At 43.7% G+C, this 27,401-nt stretch overlaps 1 protein-coding gene across 1 annotated transcript in view; it reads right to left on the bottom strand.

The window, feature by feature from the left end:
* Positions 1-27,401, bottom strand: part of EP300 (E1A binding protein p300) — a 68,895-nt gene that overhangs the window by 23,770 nt on the left and 17,724 nt on the right. The window contains exons 2-15 of the mRNA XM_056137544.1: positions 25,595-26,232; positions 19,683-19,859; positions 18,152-18,413; positions 15,553-15,666; positions 13,764-14,000; positions 10,622-10,715; positions 9,988-10,125; positions 8,035-8,152; positions 6,921-7,089; positions 5,862-5,939; positions 5,302-5,411; positions 3,549-3,686; positions 1,846-2,262; positions 452-631 (exon numbers count right to left, since the gene is read on the bottom strand). Of these exons, the coding sequence (XP_055993519.1) occupies positions 452-631; positions 1,846-2,262; positions 3,549-3,686; positions 5,302-5,411; positions 5,862-5,939; positions 6,921-7,089; positions 8,035-8,152; positions 9,988-10,125; positions 10,622-10,715; positions 13,764-14,000; positions 15,553-15,666; positions 18,152-18,413; positions 19,683-19,859; positions 25,595-26,232 (2,870 nt within the window). The remainder of the gene's footprint in view (positions 1-451; positions 632-1,845; positions 2,263-3,548; positions 3,687-5,301; positions 5,412-5,861; positions 5,940-6,920; positions 7,090-8,034; positions 8,153-9,987; positions 10,126-10,621; positions 10,716-13,763; positions 14,001-15,552; positions 15,667-18,151; positions 18,414-19,682; positions 19,860-25,594; positions 26,233-27,401) is intronic.

Genomic DNA, 27,401 nt, shown 5'->3' with positions numbered 1-27,401 from the left:
AACAAACATAATAACCTCTCAGGGTCTGGATTGCAACTATAATGCCCCAAAGTAGAGAGAGATTATGGGGAATCATGTCTGCCATGGAAGCTGGGGGGGGTGGGGTGTATACCGGGGATATTGGTGGTGGGGAATGTGCACTGGTGGACAGGTGAGTATTTGATCATTGTGTGATTGTAACCCAAACATGAAAGTTTGTAACTATCTCACGGTGATTCAATAAAATAAAAAAAAAAAAAAGAGTTTCAGTATTCAGAAGATTTTCAGTATTCCGAAGATTAATGAAACTGGGAAGCAGTGAGATCACCTTATTTGCTCTAGTATCTGAGGGGATTTTCTGAGGAGGAAATTGGACAACGAGACCTAATCATCAGAATAGTTTCCTATTCAAAATGGTTAACTGGGTGGTCCCTACAAGGAAATGCTCAACAGGTAACAGTCTTATTCTTACCTCAGAAATATCCTCCGGCCGAGAATCTGCTGGTTCTGGTTGATCCACTTCCATCTTTGCCTCTATTTTCACTTCCTGTGACGGCTGCTTGTCAGGAACAGCCTGGGCACTCACTTCCGCGCTGCTAGTGGACGGCGGGTTTGACGCCTGCCCCTCGAGACTCACAGCTGCCTGGGAAAGCTGGCCAACAAAGAGGGGAAACGAAAACTGCCAATCAGACAACCAGAACTTTTGGTTTTGGGGCCACACCTGGCTACGCTCAGGGGCCCACTCCTGGTGGGACCGCGGGCACTCTATTCAGCGCCGGGAACAGAGCCCCGGTTGGCTGCAAGCAGGGCCAAGAGTGACAGACATTGTACTGTTTCTCCAGCCAACAACACAGTCAGAACATAAGCTATACAGCACGTCCTGCCTCTTACTCCCTTGAAGAAAATTTTTAGAAACAGGAGATTGTGAGCTGGAGCAACAGTTTACTTGTCTTGCAAACAGCCAACAAGGAAATGATCTCCAACATCCATGTGGGACCCCCAAACCCGGTGAGAGAGTGATTCCTGAGTGCAGAGCCAGGAAAAAGCCAGGCGTGGCCCCAAAACAAAGCAAAACAAAAAACAAAAAAACACCAAAGCAAAATCTTCTTATTAAATCAAAATGAACACATACCGACTGTACCAATTCACAATTCATAGTAATAACTAGCTCTCTTTCCCCCTAAATCTAATATTTTTTACAGTAACAAGTTACTATTTTGTTTTTGGGCCGAAGGTCAGGGGTTCCTCCTGGCTCTATACTCAGGGATCAGTCCTGGTGGGCTCTGGTACCATATGGGTCCCGGGAATCAAACCCTGGTCAAACAGCTACATGGCAGGTACGCTCCCTACTGTACTACTGCTCCGGCCCAAGAAGTATTTTTCAATAGCTACCCTACAGAAAGATAAAAATAAATTTTCTCTTCTCACACTGCACTTCCCAAGGAACAATTAGTTTTTGAGGTAGCTGTGACAAGATCAATGGCAATTCTCAATTCACTTATTTATCAGGGTGAAGGAGTTTTAAGTTTCAATATAAGTTCTATTGGCACTGATTAAAAACAAAAGATACTAAACTCAAATTAAGCTTTGCTATGGGTTTCTCTACGTTCAGACTTTTGTTTCAATTTAGGTCATAATTTTATAACCTTGGCTGAATTCAGGTTTTGTTCACTTATTCTGAATTTCTCTAACTCAGATTGGCTTATAAAGAAGACAGGTCCAAAACATGTAAGACTACAGTCGACGACTGTAACGAAACAACACCAGTGACCGAAATAATCTAAGTTTGTAGCCCTGTAGTACATTCTGGAAACACTTTCACTCGACTGTGACAGACAACCGCGTTTGAGCTGCACTGAGTCTTACTGGAGTCGCGGGCTGCGGAGGCAGAAGCGGCGCCGTGGGGGTGGGGACGGACGCGGCCGCACTCTGCTGCTGGGGCTGCTCCGGGGCAGCAGCGGGGAGCGAAGGCTGCACTTGCGGGAGCTGCGCTGTGGGTGGGGTCGGCGTCTGTCTCGGAGGCGGATGGAGCGCCTGGGTCTGTGGTCCAGGCGGGATGGCTGGAGGCGTGGGAACCGGGGCAGGGATGGATGCTGCTGGTGCCTGCTGAGCCCCGATGCTCGGGGGAGTGTGGTGAGGCGTCGGGGTGCGACTAGGTACAGGAGATGGGGAGTTCTGATGGAGAGCTGACTGCGGGAGAGGGGGACAGTGAATGTGGCTCCCTTGAGACCCTGGAGGCATTATGGGAGAGTTCACAGGACAGGAAGAACTGGACATTTGTGCCTGTTAAATGAGAACAGAACAAGAAGGTAACTCAGAACAGAAATATTTCAAACTGGCAATGAACCTTCCAAATCCTCTACATATTTGGACGATGGGAAAAATCACAGTTCTTAGAAAATTCAGCAGAACGTATTTAGTTAGCGGTGCCTAGACAATTGAGCAGCGTTTTCCGGCCTTCTACTGCTCTTCCTGAAAGTCAGGGTCCTTCCTTTCCCATTGGAACTAAGATTTCCTACTGCCACGGAAAGGGGAGAAAAAGCGCGTGATGCAGTTATAGTAGGGGAGGGAAACCTTTTTTCTGCCATGGCTACATGGATTTTTCTAACATCGTTTATGCATATAATACAAGTAGAAAGGATCCAGAGAGCCCATGAGAAACATAGAGGTCTACCCGGTCATGATTTCACAGCCTCATAGGGTCTGCGGGTTGCGTTTCTCCTCTAAGTTACAGGGATGGTACCCAGGACCACACACTAAGCGACAACCCAAAACAAAGTTTCCATTTTCTACATTATTTTATAGGGGCCATACAACTATAAAAGTGGTACTTGGGAGTGGGCAATTTGCAGTATGGTTTGGTATTTTCGGGACCTCTGAGCGCCACACCTGGCAGTACTCAATGGTGTCCAACATTGCTATTTTGGCAGAGAGAACGTCTTCACATCTAGTGTTGCTCAAGTGACCATATTATACCAGGAAATAAATCCGGGTTTTCTGCTTCAAGATAAGCATCACACACCTCCTTGAGCCTACTATTCCATCTATTTTCTGGCTCTGGCTCAGGGAGCCAAATACAGTGGCAGCAGAAAACTCAAGTTGGCCAAAATCAAGGAAAGTAGCCAATCACTTACACCATCTCTTCAGTCCCATGATTTTATTTTAAAATGTGAAATGCGTTTCCCACCAAAGCAAAACTAGTAAAGGTTCTGTTGTTGAGTGACGGGCCATCTACCAGCTGCACACAGGGCTCACTCCTGGCTGTGTATGCGTCATTATTGTTGGTGCTCAGGGGACCATATTATGTGCCAAGAACAGAACTGGAGCCAGTCTGGTGCAAGGCAAGTACCTATGCTATCTCTCCAAACAAGAGAAGAAAAATTTGGGGGGAGGGAGTTGGGAGGTGGTTGGCAAAGGTGGCGGCGATGCTCAGGGAACATATGGGATCCTGGGACTTGATCAGATTATAGCCCTACCCCGCTGTATTCTTCCTGGGCCCATTAAGAGAATCTTTGAAACTGTACATGAAATTTAAATTAGAAACCAACACACAAGTGTGTGGGACGTACTTGCGACACTGGTGCTTGACCTCCAGAGGGAGCCAAAGGCATATTTGTTACATTCATTCCCTGCGCTGAGAACTGAGGCTGGGAGAGGAACTGGCTCTGGTTCGGAGGCTGCTGCATACGAGGTCCATAGCCCATAGGCTGAAAAATAAATGAATGCATGAATTAAAGACAAGCAAAACCACACACAGAGTGCCAAATGACTTTATAGCAGTGACCCTAGTGTAGCCGCAATGACTGATTCTCTGGCATTTCTGAAGCCGGAGGGTGGCAGGCAGAGCAAAACGTGATGGAGTGGCTGCTTGTCCGACTTCCCAGAACAGGACACCGGAATCTAGTCTCCCCAAAGTCTTAGTCTCTATGGAAGAGTTTAGGCAACTATCCCCGACACAAGGATTCCCAGATGCTGAACGAAGTGCTGAGACTGCTGTTCAATGAGAGCAGGGTCCTAGGGTCCTTGCTCCTGAGGACTGTCACACAGACCCCAAGACTCCAATATGGACAACAAAGCAAGTGACATCTGACAGCTTACCGCAGAACAAATGAACAGCAGCCACGCACAACGGCGCTCGGCTACTCTTCTTTCCCTTGTGCTTTTGTGGGGATAGGGCTAGTGCTCAGGGCTGGTTCTGAGGGGCCACTACTGGCTAGGCTTGGGGGACGTATGATACCCAGAGTGGCTGTGTGCAAGGCAAGCTCCTCGCGTGCTGTACTATCTCTCCGGCACCTACAATTCATCTGTGAAACTGACCTGAACAAATCCAGGCCTTCAATAAAAGGGATGAAGAAATAAAAAGAGCAGAAACTTATCTTCCTGGGCTCAGCAGCTGTTATATGGCTGAAAAGAATACTTGGAAGCAAATATCTTAGTGTTTATTTTGTGGATGTTATAATTCAGGAGTACCTACTTACAGTAAGATCCTTTGGAAATTTGATTTCCCATTTGAATCTATAAAGAGCTTTCATGTCATAATGTAAGATTTGCAATCACTGGTTATATAGAATTGCAATTACAGACCCTAATTTAACCCAATATAAATCCCCTAACATAAAATTTCTTGAAATTATATTCTCTAGTATTGTGGTTAATTCTTGAAATTCTAAAACAAATTTGTAAGCAAGAGAAAAGTAAAAATTAAGGATTTTAGTGGTTAAAGTCCAATAGCAGTCTATCATTTTCTTTTCTTTTCCTTTTTTTTTTTTTTTACGACGACACCTTATTCTGTGGTCATGCCTGGTGAATGAATTTTCTTTTTTTAATGACCTTTTGGGTCACACACCGATGATACACAGGAATCACTCCTGGCGGTGCTTAGGGAACCATATAGGATGCTGGGAATTGAATCCAGTTCGGTTTTGTGCAAGGCAAACATCCCTCTGCTCCATATAATCGCTCCAGCCACGAATTAATTTTCTACACTCTACTTTTTTTTTTTAGTTTTCCTTGCTTTGAGATCCTATTTAGTAGGGCTCTGAGATTAATACGGTCTCTGAGCTTAGAGAGCACGTGGGCTCCCTCCATGCAGAGCAGCACTACCCAAGCTGTTACCTTCCCAGACTTCCTCTTTACTGTAAAAACATCAATTTACACACTACTGAAAAATAAAATCATTTCATCATGTTTGTATCAAGGACCAATCACAATGAAATGTCTCCAGGAGCGTGAGAATTCTGTTTAGGTAGCAGACAAAAAAAGGAAAGGGAATTTAAAAATGTCAGGCAAAGGTCAAGGGCTGTACAGAAGGGTAAAGCTTACTGGGTTGAGCGCGCCGGGCTGCGCCAACTGTCCATGGTGCTGAAGAGGAGAGGTCTGTCTGGCGCCGAGCGCTGGCTGGGCCATACTCATTTGGCCAAATTGATTCAAACCTGTAAAATGTGTCAAATTTTACATCTGAGTACCTTCATGAAGTCAAACAATAAAGAACAGAATTTTATTTGAACCTTTTCAAACAGGCAATTAGTCTTTTTCATCCAAAACAGTGGGGAAAGGATAACAGTCATTTACTTTGATTTGGGGGGGGCTGGTCACACCTAGTGGTACTGGGGCTAAGTTACTTGAGGTTCTGTGTTCAAGGGTCACTTCCAGCGTTGCTCGCACGCAGGGTAAGTACCCCACCTCCTCTAGACTCCCTCTGGTTGGTGGCGCTGAACATTCAATGCCACATGGCCACTGACTTGTCCTCATTGAGCTCTGCTCCAAGAGGGTTTCTGACTCCTCTTACGAAAATCAAGATAACTGCTGCTGCCCAGAGACAGGAACAGAGGCAGCAAGTCTCAGCTCGCTGTGGCCAGGCCCCGATTTCTCTCCTGACTTACCAGACTGCGGAGGCATCCGAGGCATCATCTGGTTTGGCACACTGCCGCGGATCATAGACGGATCGGGTAGAGGACCATCTACAGGTAAAAAGAAAAATGGTTAGAGAGGCAGTTTTTAGAGAGCTGGGAGAAAAAGAAATACCCTCAAAAATCTTTAATATAAGGCCAGAGCCATAGTACAGAAGGCAGGGCATGTGCTTCGCATGTGGGAGACCCAGGTTTGATCTCTGGCATCCCATGCGGTCCCCCAGCACCACCAGGAGTGATTCCGGAGTGAAGAGCCAGGACAACCCTTGAGCACTGCCAGGTGTGACCCAAACAGCAAAGCAACAACAACAAAATACCTGTTAATAGAATTTTGAGCTAGTTGTCTACATGAAAAGAATAGCTACAAGGGTAACAATACTCAGCAGTCTTATTGTCAGGAAACTAATAATCTAGACATATTATTGTGTGATTAGATATATGAAAGTTGATGGGAAGTTCGTAACTTGATTAGTGTATGGCTCTTAGCTGCCTGCCATCAGCAGGCCACTGAATCAGTGGATTATTATTTCCGAGTGTCACTATTTTAACAGTGGGCTCTAGAAGCGGCATATTATTAACATATTAAATACCATGGGCAGGAATATTCCCCGAGGGGGGGCCATGCCAAGGTGTAACACACGATAGAAGCACAGTAGCACTGAGCTATGTATCCCAACTCTGCCAGAAGTGTTGTGTCACCGAGTCACACAGTGTTGGCAGGCTACTCCTGTCCCAGTGTTTGGGAACAAACCTGCTTTTTTGGTTTGTCCTGGGACTTGAGCCACGCCTTGCAGTGCTCAAGGAACCATATGCTATCCTGGGACCCAACCGGGATTAATCATGTGTGGTGCTCTACCCCTGACTTATCTCTGTGGTCACAAAAATCGTGAAAGATAGAGTGCAGCTATTTTTACTGGATGAATATTTTCTTTGCACAAATGGATTACTTGAAAACCCTCACTCGCAACAAGCAAATACAAATAAGACTTATTACCTATTTCTCCCTGACACATCAGAACAAAGGGGACTTACTAGTTGTCATTCCTGGCTGCGGCTGCCCCATGTTAGGGCCCGGATTCATGGAAACCATGCCCGCAGCATTTGGTAGCATATTCTGTTTTTGTAATCGTGTCCTTCGTTTTTCTTCTAGTTCTTTCTGGATCTTATAAATCTTCTCAGCTAGCAGGTGGTAGTATTCCGCCTTTTTTGAATTTTGGAAGTTAAAAAAAAAAGAATGAAGGAAAAAGAGAATCATTATTGTTAGGTAAGCAGGAAAAAAGAGATTTATTATTAGATATTAAACTTAAAATAGATTATTAACTTCATATAAAAAGAAAGACAAATAGAAAGTGGGAAGAATCCATCCTTTCTTAGATCATTCCAAATCCAAGTTCATGCTTCAGGAATGATAAAGTGAAAAGAAGTTATTACGAAGGAATGCACTAAAGGCAGAGCAAGACCTTTCAATGCAGCTATGCAAAACATCTCCTTTAAGTTTTACAACACAGAAAGACTATGCTACGTTCTGAAGATGTGCTAATTTAGGAAACAAGTTTAACTGATATAGAAACTAGAATTTTCCTGGAGATGAAAATAAGCAGCTGATTCACCACAATCTAGGTGGCGAACAGCTTAACCACTCTCTGAAGTTTGCAGAAGGACAACAGCGATAAAGTGCCACCAGAGTACACTACATTTAGAGGAAAAACATTAGATTATTAAGGAAAACTGCTTCATTATCTCTACGACATATGGTGAGACATATATGAGTAGCTAAAAGGTATATATACTCTGGTTTTTGTTTCTTGGGCCATACCAGTGTGTTCAGGGGACCATACAGGGTACTGGAGATGAACCCCAGGTTGGCCGAGTGCAAGGCAAATGCCTTAATTGCTGCTTAATTTCTCTCTGGCCTCTAAGGGGTAAATTCTATTTTTAAAAAAGTTTAATTAGTTTTATTAATTTAAATTTTAACAGTTACGAAGCTGTTCATGAGTGGATCTGAGTCAATGTTACAACTCCCATAAAAGGTAATTTCTTGATTACACTATTATTTGCTACAAAGAGAAGTAAATTACACATCCAGAGTAAGTCCATTTGAGCTTTTAAATACAAAAATTTCATAGGGAGAAAATAAAATGCTCACTCGATTATTTGCAGATTCATACATGTCCCCTTCTACTTTCCGGGCATATGCAACAAGGTTTTCCATCCTTCTATCTTTCAAAGCAGCAGGATCAGGAGTAGGAAATATGGCTTGAACTCTAGGAAGAAAAGAATGTATTATTCCTAGCTCTGTGTTAATGGTTCATTCTTGACGGAGACTAGGGAAAACTATTTCGTGCCAGGGATCAAACCCAGTTTAGCAGCAGTGTGCAAGGCAAACACTGTTAGCAACTGTACCATCCCTCTGACCCAGGTATAATGCTTTTAAAAATTTTCTTCATAGTACATTCTTATTTTTGGCCAATGAACACAAGAAATTACAAATGAGGGTGGGATATACTCAAACCAAAAATAACACTAATCAATGTGAGAATGTCTTGTGGTCAAAGGGTTTACCCTATTCAAAGTATTAAGTGATTTCACAAAAATATTTTCTAAGTCAGGGCTGGCGGAGGAGGGGTGTGTTTTGCAATTTTAAATTCCTGGGTTCGATGTTATATGGTACCATCCCGTATAACCAGAAACCAAAATTCTGGCCTCCATCTCTCTAAATGTGGAGCAAAAAAATAAAAGAGAAAATGACCTTTGTCAAATGGTTTTAGGTCCTTTCAGATTACATGACTTACAGAGCTTACAACTAGAAATAGAATGAAAACTGATGCTGAATCTGCTTTAGTCCATGTTTTCCGACTATCAAGTATTACTATGGGATCAACAGTGTGATTCCTGGGCTCCTGAGTGCACATCAACCAGAAGTTAATTCAGTGTAAACCACAAAACAAATCCACAGTGTTTCTGGCAGTGCTTGCCTGAGTTGCATTTCTTGAATGAAAGAGGTCACTTGCAAAAAGTTTCAGGTCTAATTTTTTAAGATTACACAGAAAACAACCCTACCAGAACCAACATGATAAAAGCTTTACAAATATCAACAGGAAACATTGCTTTAGCTATCTTCTAATGAGTAGAATTTTTCATTTTAAAATTTGAGTTTTGGGGCTGGTAAAGCATGCCGTGCGCGCAGACCTGGGTTTATCCCTGGCATATCATGCCGAGTACCCAGAGGAGAGACCCCTGCATTTCGAGCTGGATATTGTACCAAATTTATAATAAAATTGGGAACTGGGTGTGACCTACTAAACAAAAAATGAATAAAAAAGCCAGAGCAATAGTAGAGTGGGGAGTGCATTTGCCTTGCATGCAGCTGAGCTGGGTTAGATCCCCGGCATCCTATACTGTTCCTGGAGCACCACCAGGATTATTTCCTGAGTGCACAGCCAGGAGTAACCCCTGAGCATCATGGGGTGTGGACCCCCCCGAAATAAAGATCTGAGTCACCAAATGACACATTTTAAAATGGAGAAATTTGATTTGATTGTGGCAGGGTAAGAGCAGGGCCTACACCTGAGGGAACCACACGCAGTGTCAGGGACTTCAACCAGGGCTAGAAGCACACAAGGCAAGTACTTTAGCCTTGACTATTTCTGCATCCTAAAACCAGTCATTTTAAATTAATATGATGATAGCATTAGGCTGAATAACCCAAACATTTTTCAAGTTGGAAAAAAGTTACTATAACGATGAAAGTTACAAGAATAATAATGTTACATAAATACAAGTATCGGGAGCAATAGCCAGGCTACAGGAAAATCAGTGCTGCCCATTTTATTTTGCAGTGAACGGGCTTGGGCCAGCCCGGCTAGTGCTAGGTGGCTCCCGCTCCTGCTCCACGCTCTGGAATGACACCTGGAAGTGTTCGGAGGATCATGTGGAGTGCTAGGAACTGACGCAGGAAGTGGCCACCTGCTAAGTTGAGTGCCTCATTTTATACTGGTACTCGCTTCCAGCACCAACATTATTGTCTTATGGTTAAGTGCCGGCAGATAAATGTGACATGGCCTCGGAAAGTCTGAGTAAGGCACGCCTTCACTCTTACAGTTTATGAACAAGATGATTTCGGAGATCCTGGGTTATATCTTCATGCCACTGCTTCCGAATTCCAGTACTGGACGGCTGCGCTGCTGTTGGCATCGGACCCAGGGAGGCCACACTGGCATTTTCATTCATCATTGGGCTTTAAAAAAAAGAATGAAATTGTTTTAGTGAAGAGTATGGGGGGTGGGGTAGGCCTTATACAAATACAGCTGAGAGTGATGACAGCAGTGTGTGTAATTAACTGTAGTTTACAGAAAGAGTCTGGAGAAGTCTCCCTCTATTGCTACTTTTGTGAGGTAGAGAGAGGCCAGATATTTCACTGTGTAGAAGAAATTTTGGGTTGAGAAGACTAAGCCCTCTGTTGTAGAGACCAAGTTATAACTTGACACCCTCAGGAACCCAGCCGTGAACTCTGAAGAATATACTAAAGCAGTTACAAACTTGCAACTCCCTACTACTTGGGAAGTGTTACTTTATAGAAGACAGATTTCAAATGTTCCTTGACAGTCTAAAGTACAAACTTAAACATAGTATTTGTCTTAATATTCATCAATCATGCTTGGAAATGAAGGAAACTGTTTCAACAAACCCTAACAAGTGTTTGAAATGACAGCAGAGCACAAAGCCAAACTTACTTTTGAGAATTTATGGCTGAATGCAGCATTGGATCAGAGAGAAGAGTAGAGGGCTGGACGCTGACACCTCCATTCACTCCCATTGGACTCGCACCTAAGGTTGAAATAAGCAATGAATGTAAAAAAAGCGAAGGAGACAGAAGGGGAAAGTCGTAAAAAGGAACACAGAAACTCCGGTGACCCGCCCATAGTCTTTGAGTATGGTTTTTACTTTTTTAAGCAGCGCTAAGAGGTACTGGGGGCCAAACCAGCACTGCTGGAAACGACTCTTGGCCTGAGCAATGGACCAAGAGTAGCCTCTCAGCAGTAATGGGGATGTCTCTACAAAATTAGTGGCTAGAATGATAATCAATGCTTGAAGAAAGATGTTATCTCCTACAACGTTCCTTAAGTTTTGCACCAGCCAGCTTTGAACTGTAGGATAAATCAGCCTTTTGGAATATAGATACGCTATAGACACTTCTGTCTACGCTCTAACACTTGCATGCAAACACTGTTTCAGCTTATGTGCAGGGTTGGAGTGATGCTACAGATACTACAGTGGGGACGGTGTTTGCCTTGCGCGCGGCCAACCTGGGTTCAATCCCCGGCATCCCATATGGTCCCCTGAGCACTGCCAGGAGTAATTCCGTAATGCAGAAAGTTTCCAGATCCATTCTGCACTGGACTCCAGCTACGAGTAATGATTTAATCACAAAAGTGACACGGGGAAGTAATTAAGTCCCTTGAGAGTGAATTCTCTTGGGAATCTGCCTGTACACAGCTGGCCCCAGGAGATCCCAAGCACCACTTATGGTTCCGAGCCCCACCCAAAGAGATCCCTGAGCCCAGAGCCAGGACGGAGGAGCCTGGACGAAGCCAGAACACGGCAAACATGTGGCCCAGCAACCAAACCGAAACAACGAACGAGTAATCGTGTGCCTAACAACTGGCCAGGCTGTATTTTTGTTCTGAACCATAGGAAAAATCCCATACTAATAAAATCTTTATACAAGACAACTCAACAGGAGGTAGAAGATGGAAGATGTGGTCCAGTAGAGTGAAAATCTCTCACTTATGGGGGAAGCCAGGAAGACAGCACAGAGGTTAATGCAACTGCATTGCAGTCAATGCTAGTGTGATCTCCAACACCACCAGGGGTCACTACTGAGCACAAAAGAGGTTAACAGCCCCTGAACCCCTCCAAATCTTTTTACACCACCCCCAGGAAAAACACTCCCCTTTGGGCTCCAGGGGTCATGGGAGGCATCTGAAAGGGTACAATGCAGTGGGGCGAACTGACACTGGCACTACTGAATGAAATGACTTGGTAACATCCCAGGCGGTACCCGGGGCTTACTGCTCGCTCTGTGCCCAAAGATCACTCCTGGTATTGGCTCAAGGAGTCATTTGAGGTGTCAGGGATCAAGCATGGGTCACCTGCTGCACTCAAGTCAAACACCCTACTTTTGTACTGTTCTCTGGATTGTTTGAGCTGCTTCTGGAAAAGTGTATCACTGCTCAAGGTGCCCGGGACGACAACACCTGATGAGGGATTGGGCGAGTATCCATTATTTGGCGGGGTGCTGGGGATCACAACTAAGCAGCCAGTAGTACTCAGGGGACAACGCAGTGGTTTGAGGCCAAACCTGCTCCTCCCCAGTGAGAGCATGGACTCCAGCCCTAGGATTTTAGATTTTTAATATAAAAATAAAAAGAGCAAGAGAATATAATCATTATCATTTAGAGTATTTAATACCTTAATACGTTGTTTTTTTTTGGGGGGGGAGGGGGGATCCATTTTACATGGCTCTGACTCCAGAGGCAACCTTCCTGTCCCTCTCAGAGTTAAGTAAATTACTAGCAGCAACCTTTATAAAAAGGTAATGACGAAACAATCCCTAAGAAATCACATAAAGCACCAAAGAATAAAATGAGCTCTGAGGGGCCGGAGCAATTAACAGTGGGAGGGCACTTGCCTTGAACACAGTTGACCTGTGTTCAATCCCTGGAATCCCAAATGGTCCCCCATATACTGCCAGGAATAACCCCTGACACCACTGGGTATGGCCCAAAGGGGAAGGGTGGAGTGGGAGATGAAAAAGAAGATCTGGTCTAAATTTAGACTGTCTAAAATTACAGTATTTTAACTTAAAATTTATGCATCAAATATTTTTGGTATAAAAAAATCAGTAATAATTTTTAATAAAAGTAGTAATTTTAAATACATATTTTCTTAAAATCCCCAAAAGACTTCTGAAAATTATATATCCCCTTGATGAAAACTGTATTTTAATATTCATTTCTTTACTGTGTAAGCTTTTAGGGACTCAAAAAGCAAACAGGAGGGGATGGAGTGATAGCACAGCAGGTAGAGTGTTCGCCTAGCACGTGGTCGACCCAGGTTTGAATCCCAGCATCCCATATGGTCCCCTGAGCATTGCCAAGAAGTTGGCCAAAAAAATCCAAAAAGCAAAAATGGCAGAAGTCTACAGGTTTTGGTTTAAGAAAATTACTAAAAAGAAATCAACTTTTAATGAGAAAAGTAATCCAATTCTAACTCTAATTCTTACATTAAAAAAAAAAAAAGGAAACCCTCCCAAACAACTTGAGGGTATATACAAATGTACATACATTAGTGATACAAAAAATTAAGAGCAAAATCTGGACTAATATTCATAAATTTAAAAAGAAAACAGTAAATAATTATAAATATAAAATTTAAGACAGTGCAGACAAGTTTTTAGGGCAAAATCTTAGAAATTAAGAAAGATGCACTCTGCTTAACACTGAAACCCCCCCAAACCAACAGCAAGGGAATACAAGAGATTCTGTTTCTAGAAATTCATATGTATAAAAGGATCCAAAATTTTGCTAGCTTTTGGGCCACAGTCAGTGCTCGGGGCTTACTCTGTACTCCGAGATGGGTCTGCACTGGGTCAAGGGAAGACCTGGGGTGCTGGCAATCAAACCTGGGTGGCCACAGGCAAAGCAGGCGATCTGCTCATAAACTAGTTCTCTGGCCCAAGAACCCAAAGAATTTGAAGCACGATAATTATGCAAAAGCACACTGCAACCTTACAACTGATTATATAAAAAACTCAATCACGCAACAAAAAAATTGAACTGTCATTATCGTATCGAGCACACGGAGGTAACTTACTGATGTTGCTCATGGGCCGCATGCCTTGCGGAGACTGCCCAGACTGCTGATTTTGCTGGTTCTTGGCTTGTACCTGGGGCTGCGTCTGCATCTGGTTGACCTGATAGGGGAGCCCAAGGGCTGCATAGGCTCTTTCTATAGAGCTGGGGTCGACAGTGCTGAGGCTGGGCGTAGACTGCTGACCCACCCCGAGCGCGCTGGCATTTCCGAGCCCAACCGGTGCTCCAGTCAGAATTGCTAGGAAGGACAAAAGAAATGGGAAAACGTTAAAAAAAGATGAACAGCAGTTACTGGCTTTAAGACGCTATGAAACTACTGTTACAATCATAAAACATCCAAGTAAGTGCATCTTGTTCCCGTAATTTCCTTGAAAAACTTAAAAAAATGTACAAGTGATTTGATCAAAGGAAACTTGGCATGAAAAGCTTTTAAGCCAACATGTCAAAGGCATTCCTCATTGGCTAGATCAATGTTACCCCATCTATAGTGCATGAATACCCTAGAGTATGTGTATATCAATCACTGTATCACTGTCATCCCATTTATTGTCGATTTACTCGAGCGAGCGCCAGTAATGTCTGTTCGCCCCAGCCCTGAGATTTTAGCAGCCTCTCCCAACTTGTCTTTCCCAACGACTAGAGGCTCTTTCAGGGTCAGGGGAATGAGACCTGTTATAGTGACTGGTTTTGGCATATCGAAAACGCTACGGGGAGCTTGCCAGGCTCTGCCGAGAAGCATATATGTATGTGTATGGTGTGTGTGTGTGTGTGTGTGTTTTCCCTCTCTGTGATTTGTTGCCTACTATCTGAACTCCATCAAACATGGTGTGGTAATTATGGAAAATTGGCTGGAAGTGTCTTAATGATGTCGCGCGGTCTGGAAGGTGGCCTGGAGCGTGGTGGCGGTTGGGTAGTGGAGATCAGCTGCCTGGCTCTGCTCTCAGGGTTCATACCTGGTAGAAGTCGGTAGACTACATAAGATGCTAGAACTAAACTCAGGTCAGCAGCATGCAAGGCAAGTGCCAGACCCGCTGTCAACTCGCTCTGGCTTCCAATACATTGTACTTTTTAGTACTTTCCTTTGTCTAGTGAATTGTTTATTTCTTATTCCTAATAACCTATTAATTACTTAAATTCTCTAAATTTATGAAATTCTTTTCTCAAATACTGCACATGTGTTTCCAAACTGTTCTTAAATTCTAAGTGTTCAATGTTTTACTGCTAGAAGTTCTGGTAGCCACACTTAATATTCTTTCTTAAAACTTGTCGCTATTTGTGGAGTTCATGCACAATTCAATCAGCTAATCAGTGGCTGAATAAATAGCAGTACACCTACATTTAAAAAAAAAAAAACCAACTTGTCGCTATTCTAGAAAAATCCTTCTTTGTGCTAGGACATTGCTCAAAGGCATAGAGCACATGTCCTGCATGTGAAAACCCCAGGTTCAATCCCAGCTATGATCCACCAAATTCTACCTGGGAGTGCATCCCCAAAATGAATAAAAATAATCACCCACCATCAAAGCAATTTATGATTTTTGTGAATTTCAAAATAGAGCATAGATAAGTTTTTTAATAGTTTTCCAGAAACTTCATGCAAAGTTTTCTGGGTTTTATTTGAGCTGATAGTTACATTCTAATCTCATTAATGAGCAATACTACGGAAAACAAAAGCACCAGGAAGTCACCAAAACTTCACACCAGCATTGAATGATCTAAATCCAATTTTATTGCCCATATGAGAGTCTAATACTTTTGGTATGAAAGCCTCAGGAGACTTAACTACTTACACTGTTGATTTCTCTTATCCCCGGCATTCTTAAGGGGAAGACAAACAGGGCAGTCATGCCTTGTACAATTCTTCCAGTGCGAAATGATTTGTCGAGAAGAAGCACAGTGTGCCACTGGAAGGGAAAAAAAGACAAACGTTCATGTCATTAAAACAATCCAATATAACTTTATCATCACAATAATCCAATAACTGAAAAATTGAGTATTTGAGATTTTTTCAGAAACTGGTAATAAGTGCTTAAAAAAAGTCAAAAAATATCCTAAGTGGAATTCAGATTAAAGAAACCTGGATTCAGAGCCAGTATTTTCCACTAAAGGAGTGATTTATTTTATTTAAAATTAAAAAAAAAATCCGTAGACGTGATCTTCAACCCCGTTCTTCTGTTTCCCTTTTTTGCAAATCCATGTTCTTTCTTGAGCACGTATCTCACTTGCTAATCTCTTGTTTCTTTGCTTAATTTACACTCTGGAGAAGCCAGATATTTCCTCTCTCTCTTCTCTCACATTTTCTAAGCAAATTTCATTCAATAAAAACCTACATGACACAAAAACACACATGATTTCTAACAACTCCATAAATACACAAACTATCCCATTTGGTAGCACTACTCTAGAATTTGCCCAGTGAAAAGGAGTGTATGAATCAAGGGCAAATCCAAGTCAGCAAGAATGATGCCAAAAGGGAACTGCTTTAAAAGGAGCTCTCCTTGGGAACTTCAATTGGTGCAACCATGTTGGAAGACACTATGGCGCCTCCATGCTAATGAATGAACTCTCACAAGAGCCTTTCTCCTCAGGTCATCTTAGCTCCATGATCAAGTCCACAGGTTTGCCTGCTCATCAATTTGAAACATTATCAGGCCCCTAATTCTGTAGCCTTTGGCTCGACACCCATAAAGTGTGGGGGATATATCCTAGGAGGAAGGGGGCTATGTGCAAAAGAGTGGAAAAGAAAAGTTTATCAACTTAATGAAGAAAGATATGGGAGGGGGGTGGAGAGCTAATACGGCCATGCTTGCTGCAGACAAGGTCAATCCCCACATTTCAGTGTTAGAATGTGCTGAAATTTGTATTATACATTCAAGAAGCATGAAAACTTTGCACTAACTGTCAAGATGCTGCAATCAGAGCTGAAGAAAAGAAAAAACTGTAGTATTTCTTCATAAACACAGCAAAAAGTTCCCCAGGCCCCTCTAACACTCATCAAACAACGAGACTTGACAAACCTGAAGTTGCACATTTTGAAACGCATAACTCAGTGATAACGTCCATTTTCAGTATGATGACGTGGGGAAGAAATCATAAAATATTTTGAAGGGACAAGAGAGGTAATAGTGCAGTCAAAGTGTCTGCCTTGCATGCAGTCAATCATGATTTGATCCTTTGTACCTCAGTCCCCCAGCACCCCTGGATGTGACCCACAAGCACAAATCCTGGTCATTGCTGGGCACCGCTCAAAAGCAAAAAAAAAAAAAAAAAATCCCCATTTTCCGATTTGTTTTAGGACCATACCCAACTTTGTTCAGGGTTTTCTCGGGGCACTGTATGTGGAGCCAGCGGTCAAATAAAGCTGGCTGCATCGGGACTTAACGTCTATACTACTCCTCTGGCCCACAAAACAAACCAATGAAACTATTATGATAGCAAGTAAGAAAAAAAGTCAGGGCATTTAATTTAGGAACAAATACTGTGGTGCAGCTCGAGTTAAAAGGCAGAGAGGGCGGGTGAGAGCAATCCACAGCAGACAGGGCAGGAGCCCAGCACGCGTCCAACCTGGGTTCGATTCCCAGCTTCCCATATGCTTCTCCATGCACTGCCAGGAGTGAAGAGCCAATAAGTAGTTCCTGGGCATCACTGGGTGTAGCCAAAGGGAGGGAGTGAAGGGGGAGCAGAAGAAATAGAAAAGCGGGTTGGCCACTTGCTAGCTCAACCCCCAGCCTCCATATGGCCCCTTGAGCCAAGAGTCAGGAGTAAGCCTGAGTACCACCAGCCATGTCCTCAAAGCAGCAGCAACCCCCCCACCATGTGTGTGAGCATGAGTGTGTTTGTGTGTACCCACTGTGGGTGGGGGGTTGGGGAGGTAGGCCCAGGGTCCAGGAATAATTTCACTTACAGAGTAGCTGTTCTAACTATGAGGGACCCTGGGTTCAATCCAAGAAGTAAAGGAAAGGGGAAATTTTAGGCCAAGAGATACTGCAGTAGCCAGGGAGCGTGCTTAGCACATACTGAACTTGGGCTCAATGCCCAGCACCAAAGGGCCCCACCAAGCAGTGCTGGGTATAGCCCTGGAGATGCCCTGCGCCATGAGGTCCAAGCAGCACAGCTCGCTCAGGCCCACACAGTGACCTGCTGGCAGGGCATGGAAGCTGGACAGCGGGGCCCCTGGGTGACCTCGCCCCCCACCCCCAGAAACTTCTGATGAAAAGTAAGACCCATCAGCTTATCAACAAAATTTCCTCCCGTACTCATTGTCTCTTTATACGCAAAGTGAAACTGAACTTTCTCAAATCCTAGTACAGACCGAGACTTTTCAGTCAAGGATTCTACTGGACTCTGCTCTGATCATCCAAATGGTAACGGCTGGGCACACAAACTCACCTTGGCAGGACTTGCCGGACTGGCAGTGCGTCATATGGTTCAGGACATTCTTCATGGTGCGGCAGTGCGGGAGGTTGCACTGCCTCACCTCCCCGTTAGCCTGTTCTCGACGCTGACACTTGTGAGCGTGCAAGAGGAGGACGAGCTGCTGCTGGATGAGCTTCCGCTTCTCAGGGTCAGCGGTGTGTGCTCCTGAGCCCATCCCTTGGGCGACTGGAGCCACAAGGCCCGGCTGCTGCACCTGCGGGGCCTGCTGCTGGCCCTGAGGGATAAACGACCAAGAGACTGAGCTTGGATACTGAGAGCGCTGCCCTTTTGATGACTCTGAGCTTGGGCATCTCCGTTCAACGACTTAATGGACGAGGTACTATGTGCCCAACTCAACCTTTTGGTCAAGGGAACTGCAAGATAAACCACTGATGACTCCCATCCAAAGCATCTCAATTTAGTAAGAAAACAAATGACTATATTATCACATGATAAACTGAAATATGTACACAGAGCAAAAGAAAAAGGCTGGGTAAATTACACTGCGAGTGGAAAGGCAAGGGGTCTGTAGTGAAGAATACGCTCTTGTTAGAAGGGGGACACTGAGACAAAGGAGGAAGGACGTGGTCACACTGGGGGAGGGTGTGAAGCTAGAATGTGTCAGGCATGAAACCCGATTGGTAACAGTACTGTAAATCACAGTGCCTTTTTTAAAAAAGTGTCTCTCTTGTAAGAGGGCGGGTGGGGTGGAAAGAAAACTAGGGACACTGGTGGAGGGAAGCTGACACTGGTGATGGAATTGGTGTTGGAACATTGTATACCTGAAACTCAATCATGAATAACTGTAAATCACGATGCCTTAAAAAAAATAAAAATTTAAATTAAAAAAAAATATACATATACTGCTAGATTTTTAAAAGTAATGAGTAGCTTCTTAGGACAGTCAGCAGGCATCTTTTAAGCGGATGAATAATTATTAGTTAAAATGTCTGAGATGCCATGTTTTATCTTTTTTATCTCCAGTACATAGCAGTGTTTCTGAAATACAGGCAACTAATGAATACATGAAACAAGTAATATACTGCCACATCTAAGAGAGAAAATTCTACGGAAATTAGTTTTTTTCCAATGATGAATGTGGACTGCCTGACATACTTGTAAGTCACTGTTTAACACTACATGTGACCCTAAAAAAGACTCTTGTGTGAAAGTACAAATACAAATCAGTAGATATGGCCATTTAAAGTTCGAACTTTCCCAGAGTTGTTCTCAGGGAGGAAAGTCCCACTTTCTGATCCTATAGAAAAGTTCACAAATTGAAGCTGCCAAAATAATACATGCTCTGAAAATTTTCATTATAGTAGCCCCATTTGCTAGGATTTACACCAGCATCCTTACTAATCAGTATCACGAATAATAAAATATCAGTGAAATCGAAGGCAGGCCTGCTGACTCTCAAAAGCCACTCATTACATCCTAGTATTTAGAAACATCATTCTTTCGTTAAGTCACTGTGATGACAAATTCATAGATCGCTACCCACCATGTTGGGCATTCCTCCACCGGGAACTGCTTTTTTGTCCATTGCAAACGGAGACAAGCTATTTGGTAGTACAGGCTTTGTCTGAATCTGGAGACCAAGGCCACTGGCTCCAATCTGCTGTCCGGAATTCTGAGTGTATGGTGAACCGTAAGGATTCGGGTTGTTCATCATTCCCATCTAGAAGAAACAGGAAAAACTAAAGGTTATTCCCATTAACTTAACAGAACATTTCTATCATTTTTACTTTCCCAGTTTCTAATTTACAAAGAAAAGCTTCAAGGAAAGACTACGCCCATACAAAGAGAGTGAAAGAAAAGTATGTTTGTGAAAATATACTTTCATGATTTTTTATTTATGGGGTCTTAGGCACAATAAATTCATAATGCTATATGTATTTTTTACTCCCTGCTGTTTTCTATTTGTTTTCTCTAAGTATCAATCTCTTTTTTAAATTGAATCACCATTAAAAAGCTGTTCCTGGTCGGGTTTCAGTCATACAATATTCCAACACCCATCCCTCCACTAGCGCACACTTCCCACCACAAATGTCCCCAGTTTTTCTCCTGCAATGCTATCTTTGTACATATCCGAGGCTAATGCTCTTTAGAAAAACATCTTAAGAGCTGCTATTTAACTCCACGTTTTAACTGCCCCATGTGCATTTTAATAAACTATGACTGCAAAAGTCATAGTTGAATTTAACTGCAAGTCATCTAAATCCCTTAATATATTACAAAACCTCCTATTCCAGTGTATTTGGATGTATATTCCAGTATTTTGTTTATATGGAAGGCAAAAAAAAAAATATATATATAGTGATTTGAGGCTATATCCTTTCTAATTTAAGAATATGGTGGCGGGGCTGGAGAGATAGCACAGCGGGTAGGGTGTCTGCCTTGCATGCAGTCGACCCGGGTTCGATTCCCAGCATCCCATATGGTCCCTTGAGCACCGCCAGGACTAACACCTGAATGCAGAACAGGAGTAACCCCTGTGCATCGCTGGGTGTGACTCAAAAAGAAAAAAAGAAAAAAAAAACAACACGGTGGCACGGTGATCTTTAAACTATTTGAATAGAAATCATTTACAATAAGCAAATAATAGCATCCAAACCACTCGTTGTTACAGCAAGCCTAACTGCTTGGTTTTCAATTATTTGTTAGGATTCTAATGTAATTCTTTGTGACTCCTATGTATTTTAAAAAGTAGAGTGTTGGGAACAGAGTGATAAGACAGCAGATATGCATTTGCCATGGATGCGACTGATCCGGGTTTGATCCCCGGCATACCACTTGATCCCCCAATCAACACCAGGACTAATTGCTGAGTGCAGAGCCAGGAGGAACCCCTAAGCATTGCTGGGTGTAACCCAAACAAACAAAAAAAGTAAGAGTGTTTCAGTATTTGTTTAAGTCCATCTGAACCATCATACTGTATATAGATTAACTGAAAGAACAGTATTAATTACTGAAAAGTCAAATGTTTTACTGACAATAATTCTATTTCACATAAAATCCTAACAACCATTACCTTCTAGAAATACACATCAGGTGTGCTACTCAAAAATAGTAAGACCCTACAGATAAAAAATCATGTCATTAACCATCTCCCTCCTTCCAATATATCCAATAAAGATGAATCTTTAGCTTCATTATAGCTTACATAAACCGTGCCCAACCAGTTTTCTTGCCTCTATACTAATTTATTTCTATTCACAGACATCTAAATGTATAAAGCCTATCAGAGCCCTTATGATCTTCCTGACGCCCGAGGAAATCTCACTGGCACCTTAATTATCTCGTATTCCCACTAATTTTCATATTTGGAGACAACATATTCTTTTTTGCTTTTTGAGTCACACCCAGCGATGCTCAGGGGTTACTCCTGGCTTTGCACTTAGGAATTACTCCTGGCGGTGCTCGGAGGACCATATGGGATACTGGGGAATCGAACCTGGGTCAGCTGCATGCAAAGCAACATGCTCTACCTGCTGTACTATCACTCCGGCCGCAACAATATATCTTTAAAAACCTACTGCAAATGGAAAGGAGTGAATGGCACATACTCCTTTCCATTTCGACCAATTGGTAAAGAAAATCAAAATCATAAACATTCACAATGAGGCAGTCCAAGTTTCATTTTTTGTTGCTTAGTACTAGTACAACTACTGAGTAAATAGCAGTAGTTAGTATGTACAGCTAAAGTAAGAAGTGGATACAAATTTTATCATTAAGAAACCTTTCAGGGGGCTGGAGCGATAGCACAGCGGGCAGGGTTCGATTCCCAGCATCCCATATGGTCCCCCGAGCACCGCAAGGAGTAATTCCTGAGTGCATGAGCCAGGAGTAACCCCTGTGCAAAGCTGGGTGTGACCCCCCCAAAAAAAGGGAAACCTTTCAGAAACTGAGAGTTCTATGAAGGATTTGACTGCCGTCCTGCCATAAGGTTCTAAATATCATTAGTGTTGTAAAAAAAAAAAAACGAATAAAACTGAAGTAGTTTTCTTTGTTCTAAACATAAATGCTTAAACGCAATGCTCATGTCTCTATAATATAAATGACTAAATAATCTGCTAAAATGTATGACTTTTCTATGGCCAGGTGATACATAAGAAGGAAATGATTTTATTTATCTTTGTAGCTCTATAACCTTAAACCTGATTGGCAACACAACTCAGAGACCCAGGAAAACTTTAGACACTGAATAAAACTCAAGATTTTTGGGCCAAGGAAATTGCTTGCAAGGGCTGAGCATATGCTCTGCATTCCGGAGGCATGGGTCTGATTCCAGGCACTGCATGGAACCCAAGCACTACAAGGAGAAACCCCCAAGCAATGCTGGTGTATCCCCAAAACAAAAACCAAAAAGCCCAAAAGCCAAATTCAGCTCTTTAAATAATACAAAGCACTTACACTACACAAATTTATGAGTATCATTATCTTTATCAGTTAAAATAGTTCTCTTGTAAACTTTTTAGCAAAAGCTAAAGAATAAAGAATGCATTCTCCAGATGAGATAAGAGACCAGGAGTCAAGGATCTTGCTGAGTGCTCTAATGACAGTGAATAAAATTCAAGTTTTCTTTGGCTTCAATGTATGCAAGGAGTGTGCCAGCCTAAATGGGAATTATCAAAATGTTGATTCAGTCTCCACTAACTGAAGTTTCCTGAGTGAATTCAAGATTATAGGGATAATTAAAAGGGCTTAAAGGGGGGTTCACATTTCCTTTTGCTATTACTTATTATATACTGTACTCAGGGGTCACCCAGAGCCTAGGGAGAGAACCTAGAGCTTCACACACGCAAAGTAGGTGCTCTAGGAGGTAAAGCTTCATTCAGTCCCAGCTCCACTGGGTCTATAGACCCCGACTCGCCCTCAGCACAGTCAGGCCTAAGGAAAATGGCATCACAGGCAGAGCAGAAGACCATCTGTACTGTTCGGCCCAATATTACTCAGAGAGGTCCAGAGGTTCTGGTGTGGCCCTACCCACCATGCCTTCCAAAATAAATTGCTACCAGGGCCAGAGAGAGAGAGTACAGCAGGGAAAGTGCTTGCCTTGCATATGCAGCCAACCTGGGTTCAAATCCTATATGGTCTCCCGTTACTCCAGCCACGAGTAACCCTTAAGCATCAGCAGGTGTGGCCCCCAAACAAAATTAAAACATGGTTGAGGCCGGAGTGATACTACAGCAGGAAGTGCGTTTGTCTTGCACACAGCTGCCCGGGTTTGATCCCCACAGGAGTAATTCCTGAGTGCAGAGACAGGAGAAACCCCGAGTATGCTGGGTGTGGCCCATAAAGCAAAAAATGTAAATACAATTTGAAATACAAAAAAATAAAACATGATTGCCAGTGCTGCTGCTACCCTGGAGTTTTGAGTCTTAATGCTTATACTACTATGATCCGATATCATGTGTCCTACCAGGGAAGCAGTATTTCACAGAACTGTGTTTCCTATTAACGTCAAAGTCCAGCACAGTTCTAATATAAAAGCCATTCTATCACAGAACCTATCTGTCAGATTATAAAAGGCCAACAGAAAATACTATTATTTATTTTGGTTTTTGGGTCATACCCAATGACGTTAGTTACCTTCTGGCTCTGCACTCAGGAATTCCTCCTCACAGAGCTCAGGGACCAAATAAATGGGTGCCGAGAATCAAACCTGGGTCAGCAATATGCAAGACCCGCACTTTACCTGCTGCATTCTCTCTCTCTGGCCCCTAGACAACATATTTTATATTTTTGCTTTTTGGCTCACACTCAGCAATGCTCAGGGTTACTCCTGGCTCTGCACTCAGGAATTACTCCTGGAGGTGCTTGGGGGACCATATGGGATGACAGGGATTGAACCCGGGCTGGCTGCATGCAAGGCACACACACTCCCCAATGTGCTATCGCTCCAGTCCCTAGACAACATATTTTAAAAGCGTATTATTTGTATACATAAAATGTGAGGGTTTGTAAGCTGCCTTGAAGCCTCTTTAATAAACATAAGTCCTCATTTAAATATATCCCTGAGGAATCTGGTTCCCATATTTGATCACACAGACACTGTGTTGTCTGCCCCCAACCGAGTTTGCTCCTTCAGCAGCAATACATGATTACCTAGAAACTTCAAGCTCAGGGGCTTGCAAGTAGGACATCTGCTTTGTATGCAGCTGACCTGGGTTCGATCCCCAAACCCCAAACAGTTCCTCAAGATCCCTGAGCACAGAGCTGGGAGTAAAGCCCCGAGCATTACCAGGTGTGGCCCCACACAACAACAGAAAAGACAAGAACAACCAAGACTAGTGAGCAGGGCTGAAGTTACAATACGCTCGTAGGGTACCTGTCCTGCACTAGGCCAAGCTGGCTAGGGTTCCCGGCACCCCACATGGTGTCGTTCCCAGTCCTGGTCCCGCTCCCCGGAGCCCCACCCCCGGAAAAATGTCTGAGTGCAGAGCCAGAAGTCACCCTGAACATCACCCAGCAGAGCCAAAAACACCAATTATTTGAAAGACCATTATAATGATGTCATAATCTTACAAATCTGAATTAAAGACATCCATAAAAAGAACTATGGTAGGAGGGAAGGGCGGGGGGAGAGGGAGAGAGAGAACAGTGGGGAAGGTGCTCGTCTTGCATGCGGCCCACCTGGGTTTTATCCCAAGCGTCCCCAAAGCACCACCAGGAGTTACTACTCCTGAGTGCAGAGCCAGGAGTGACTCCTGAGCATCAACAGGCATGGCCCCAGAACAAGACAAAAAAATTTACAACTCAAGGCTGATGGTACCCCAGAGCATGTGCAGTATGTGGGGAAGGCAAAGGGCCCACCCATGAGCCCTGCACTGTATTCCCCCAAACCAAAAAGGACATTCCAGGGGCCGGAGCCATAGTACAGGGGGGAAGCCTCTGCCTTGCAGGCAGCCAACCCAAATTCCATCTCGGGCATCCCCTGAGCACCGCCAGGACTATTTCTTAAGCACAAGGCCAGGAGTAACCCCTGAGTATCAGGAGTGTGGTGCAAAACCAAAAAGAGGGCATTCCACACAGTTGGAATCATCTAGAACAAACTTCAAATGTATACAAATACTGGTTAGTTGTAAAACTCGCTTTTCACTCAAATCTATTGCGAGAACATTCCTGTGACATTTTACAAGGTACAGCCATGAGTTCAACATATGGTGAATGCGAAGACTGAACATGGCGTAAGAATACAAACACAGACATAAAGAATAAATGAGTAGGACTATGTGAAAGGGTTTGAAGCACATGCCTGGCAGAGCGAGGCCCTTCCAGCTGGGAGTGGCGAACCTCCCAGCACTAAGGTGAGATGCCTCTCACCCCGCTGATGAACAGAAAGAAGAATAACACATCCACACCTGCCCAAACCTCCAGCCCTCGCGCCAGGACGCCTCCAGGTGTGCCTACCTTCAGAGGCTGGGGGCCTCGCAGCCCCGTCTGTCCTCCCATCTGCGGGGAGCCTTGCTGCAGTGGCTCGGTCATTAAGCTGCCAGCATTTCCCATGCCTGGGTTGGGATACTGCATGTTCGGTCGCCCGCGGCCCGCTCCAATCGAACCGTTCATGACTTGATTCGGCATCATCCCCTGTCCGTTGCCTGCAGCCAACATCCCCGGATTCATGCCAGCATTCATCCCTGTGTTCATTCCCATGGCAGGCTGATTTACTGGGTTGTTCATCATGCCTGTTGCAGAAGGTGCGGGACCCTGGTTGGGTCCACTAGTGCCCATCCCGATGTTGGGAGAAGTCAAGCTTGCCTGTGTCATTGGGCTTTTGACCATGCTATTGATCAGACTTAATCCAGGACTGTTCTGTTGGGCCTGGCTGGCCATCCCTTGGCCTGGGCCACCAACCCCCATGTTGAGGTTAGGGGAGCTACCAGACCGCAGCAATTCTGACAGCTGTTTATGTTTAGAGGCTGCATCTTGCACTATGCCAAGACTTGTCTGAAGCTGATTAATATCACCACCATTGGTTAGGCCCAGGTCTGTAGAGTTGATTAATTCATCTGGTAAATCATGCTCCAAGTCGAACAGAGAGCCAAAATCTAAAAAGAGAAAAGACAGGTTGAAGTTTTAACAGAAATCAAAACGAGAGATCACTTTGTATTTCACTCCTGATTTGCATAAAGTTAAGCCCAAACTTCAAACTATGCGATATATTAGCTATTTGTTGGGCTAAAATTCTTAATAGAATAGAAAAGTTCACATGAGCATTGAAAATCACAAGAAGTGAATGAAATTAAACTTTATAATATTCAAGATTTCAGTAGAATATTTAGTGTAAATGTGATGAAGGCTGGGGCTGCCCATATGCCACAAAAGCCTAAATATTGGGCTGGAGCAAAAGTACAGCGGGTAAGGCACTGCACGAGGCTGACCCAAGTTCAAGCCCCGGCAACCCATATGGTCCCCCAAGCACCACCAGGAGTAATTCCTGAGAGCATCACCACTGGGTGTGACCACCCCCCCAAAAAAAGCAAACAAACAAACAACAACAACAAAATAACAACTACAGACTAATTTCCCAAAAACTAAAATTTAGGTACAAGGGATACAAAATCATGCCTGTGAGCCCGATAGATGGTAAAGTGGGTGGAGCACTTGTCTTGCAAATGGCTGAACAGAATTCAATCCCTGGCACTCCACATGGAACCCCAAATCTTGCCAGGAGTGATCCCCGAGCAGAGCCAAAGCAACCACCACCCCACCCCACCCCCCAAAAAAAACCCCTCACTTCCCCAACTTCTGAAACATACTCATTCCAACCTGGCATAAATAGAGCACAAATTAGGTTCATACAGGGATTCTCAGCCTTGACAATATTAAACACTTTGGGCAGGATCATTCTTTTTCCCTTATTTTCTTTTAGAGGACACACTTGGTAGTGCTCCCACTACGGTGCTCAAGGTTCTAAGGCTCCCACATACCAAGCACATACTCCAGAGCCCTGGGTAACTCTTGACCTGTGCGGGGCTGCAGGAACAACACTGCCTCAAGACACGAAGAAAGAATGCCTTTGGAAGGCACAAAATGGTTTGACTGACTACAGATTGTATGAGCATACTGCACAGATTAAGGTGTTTCCTTCCAATTGTTCAAGTTTTCACACTGAAAAGAAATTTTACTAGGTAGGGAGGCCAGATAGCACAGCAGGCAGAAAATTTGCCTGACCACCAAGAGTTAGTTCACTACCACCAACGGTCAGTAGTGACCT

The sequence above is a fragment of the Sorex fumeus genome, unplaced genomic scaffold, assembly GCF_029834395.1.
Source record: "Sorex fumeus unplaced genomic scaffold, SorFum_2.1 ptg000125l, whole genome shotgun sequence".
NCBI classification, from domain to species: domain Eukaryota; kingdom Metazoa; phylum Chordata; class Mammalia; order Eulipotyphla; family Soricidae; genus Sorex; species Sorex fumeus.
This window is presented reverse-complemented; position numbering and strand designations above follow the sequence as displayed.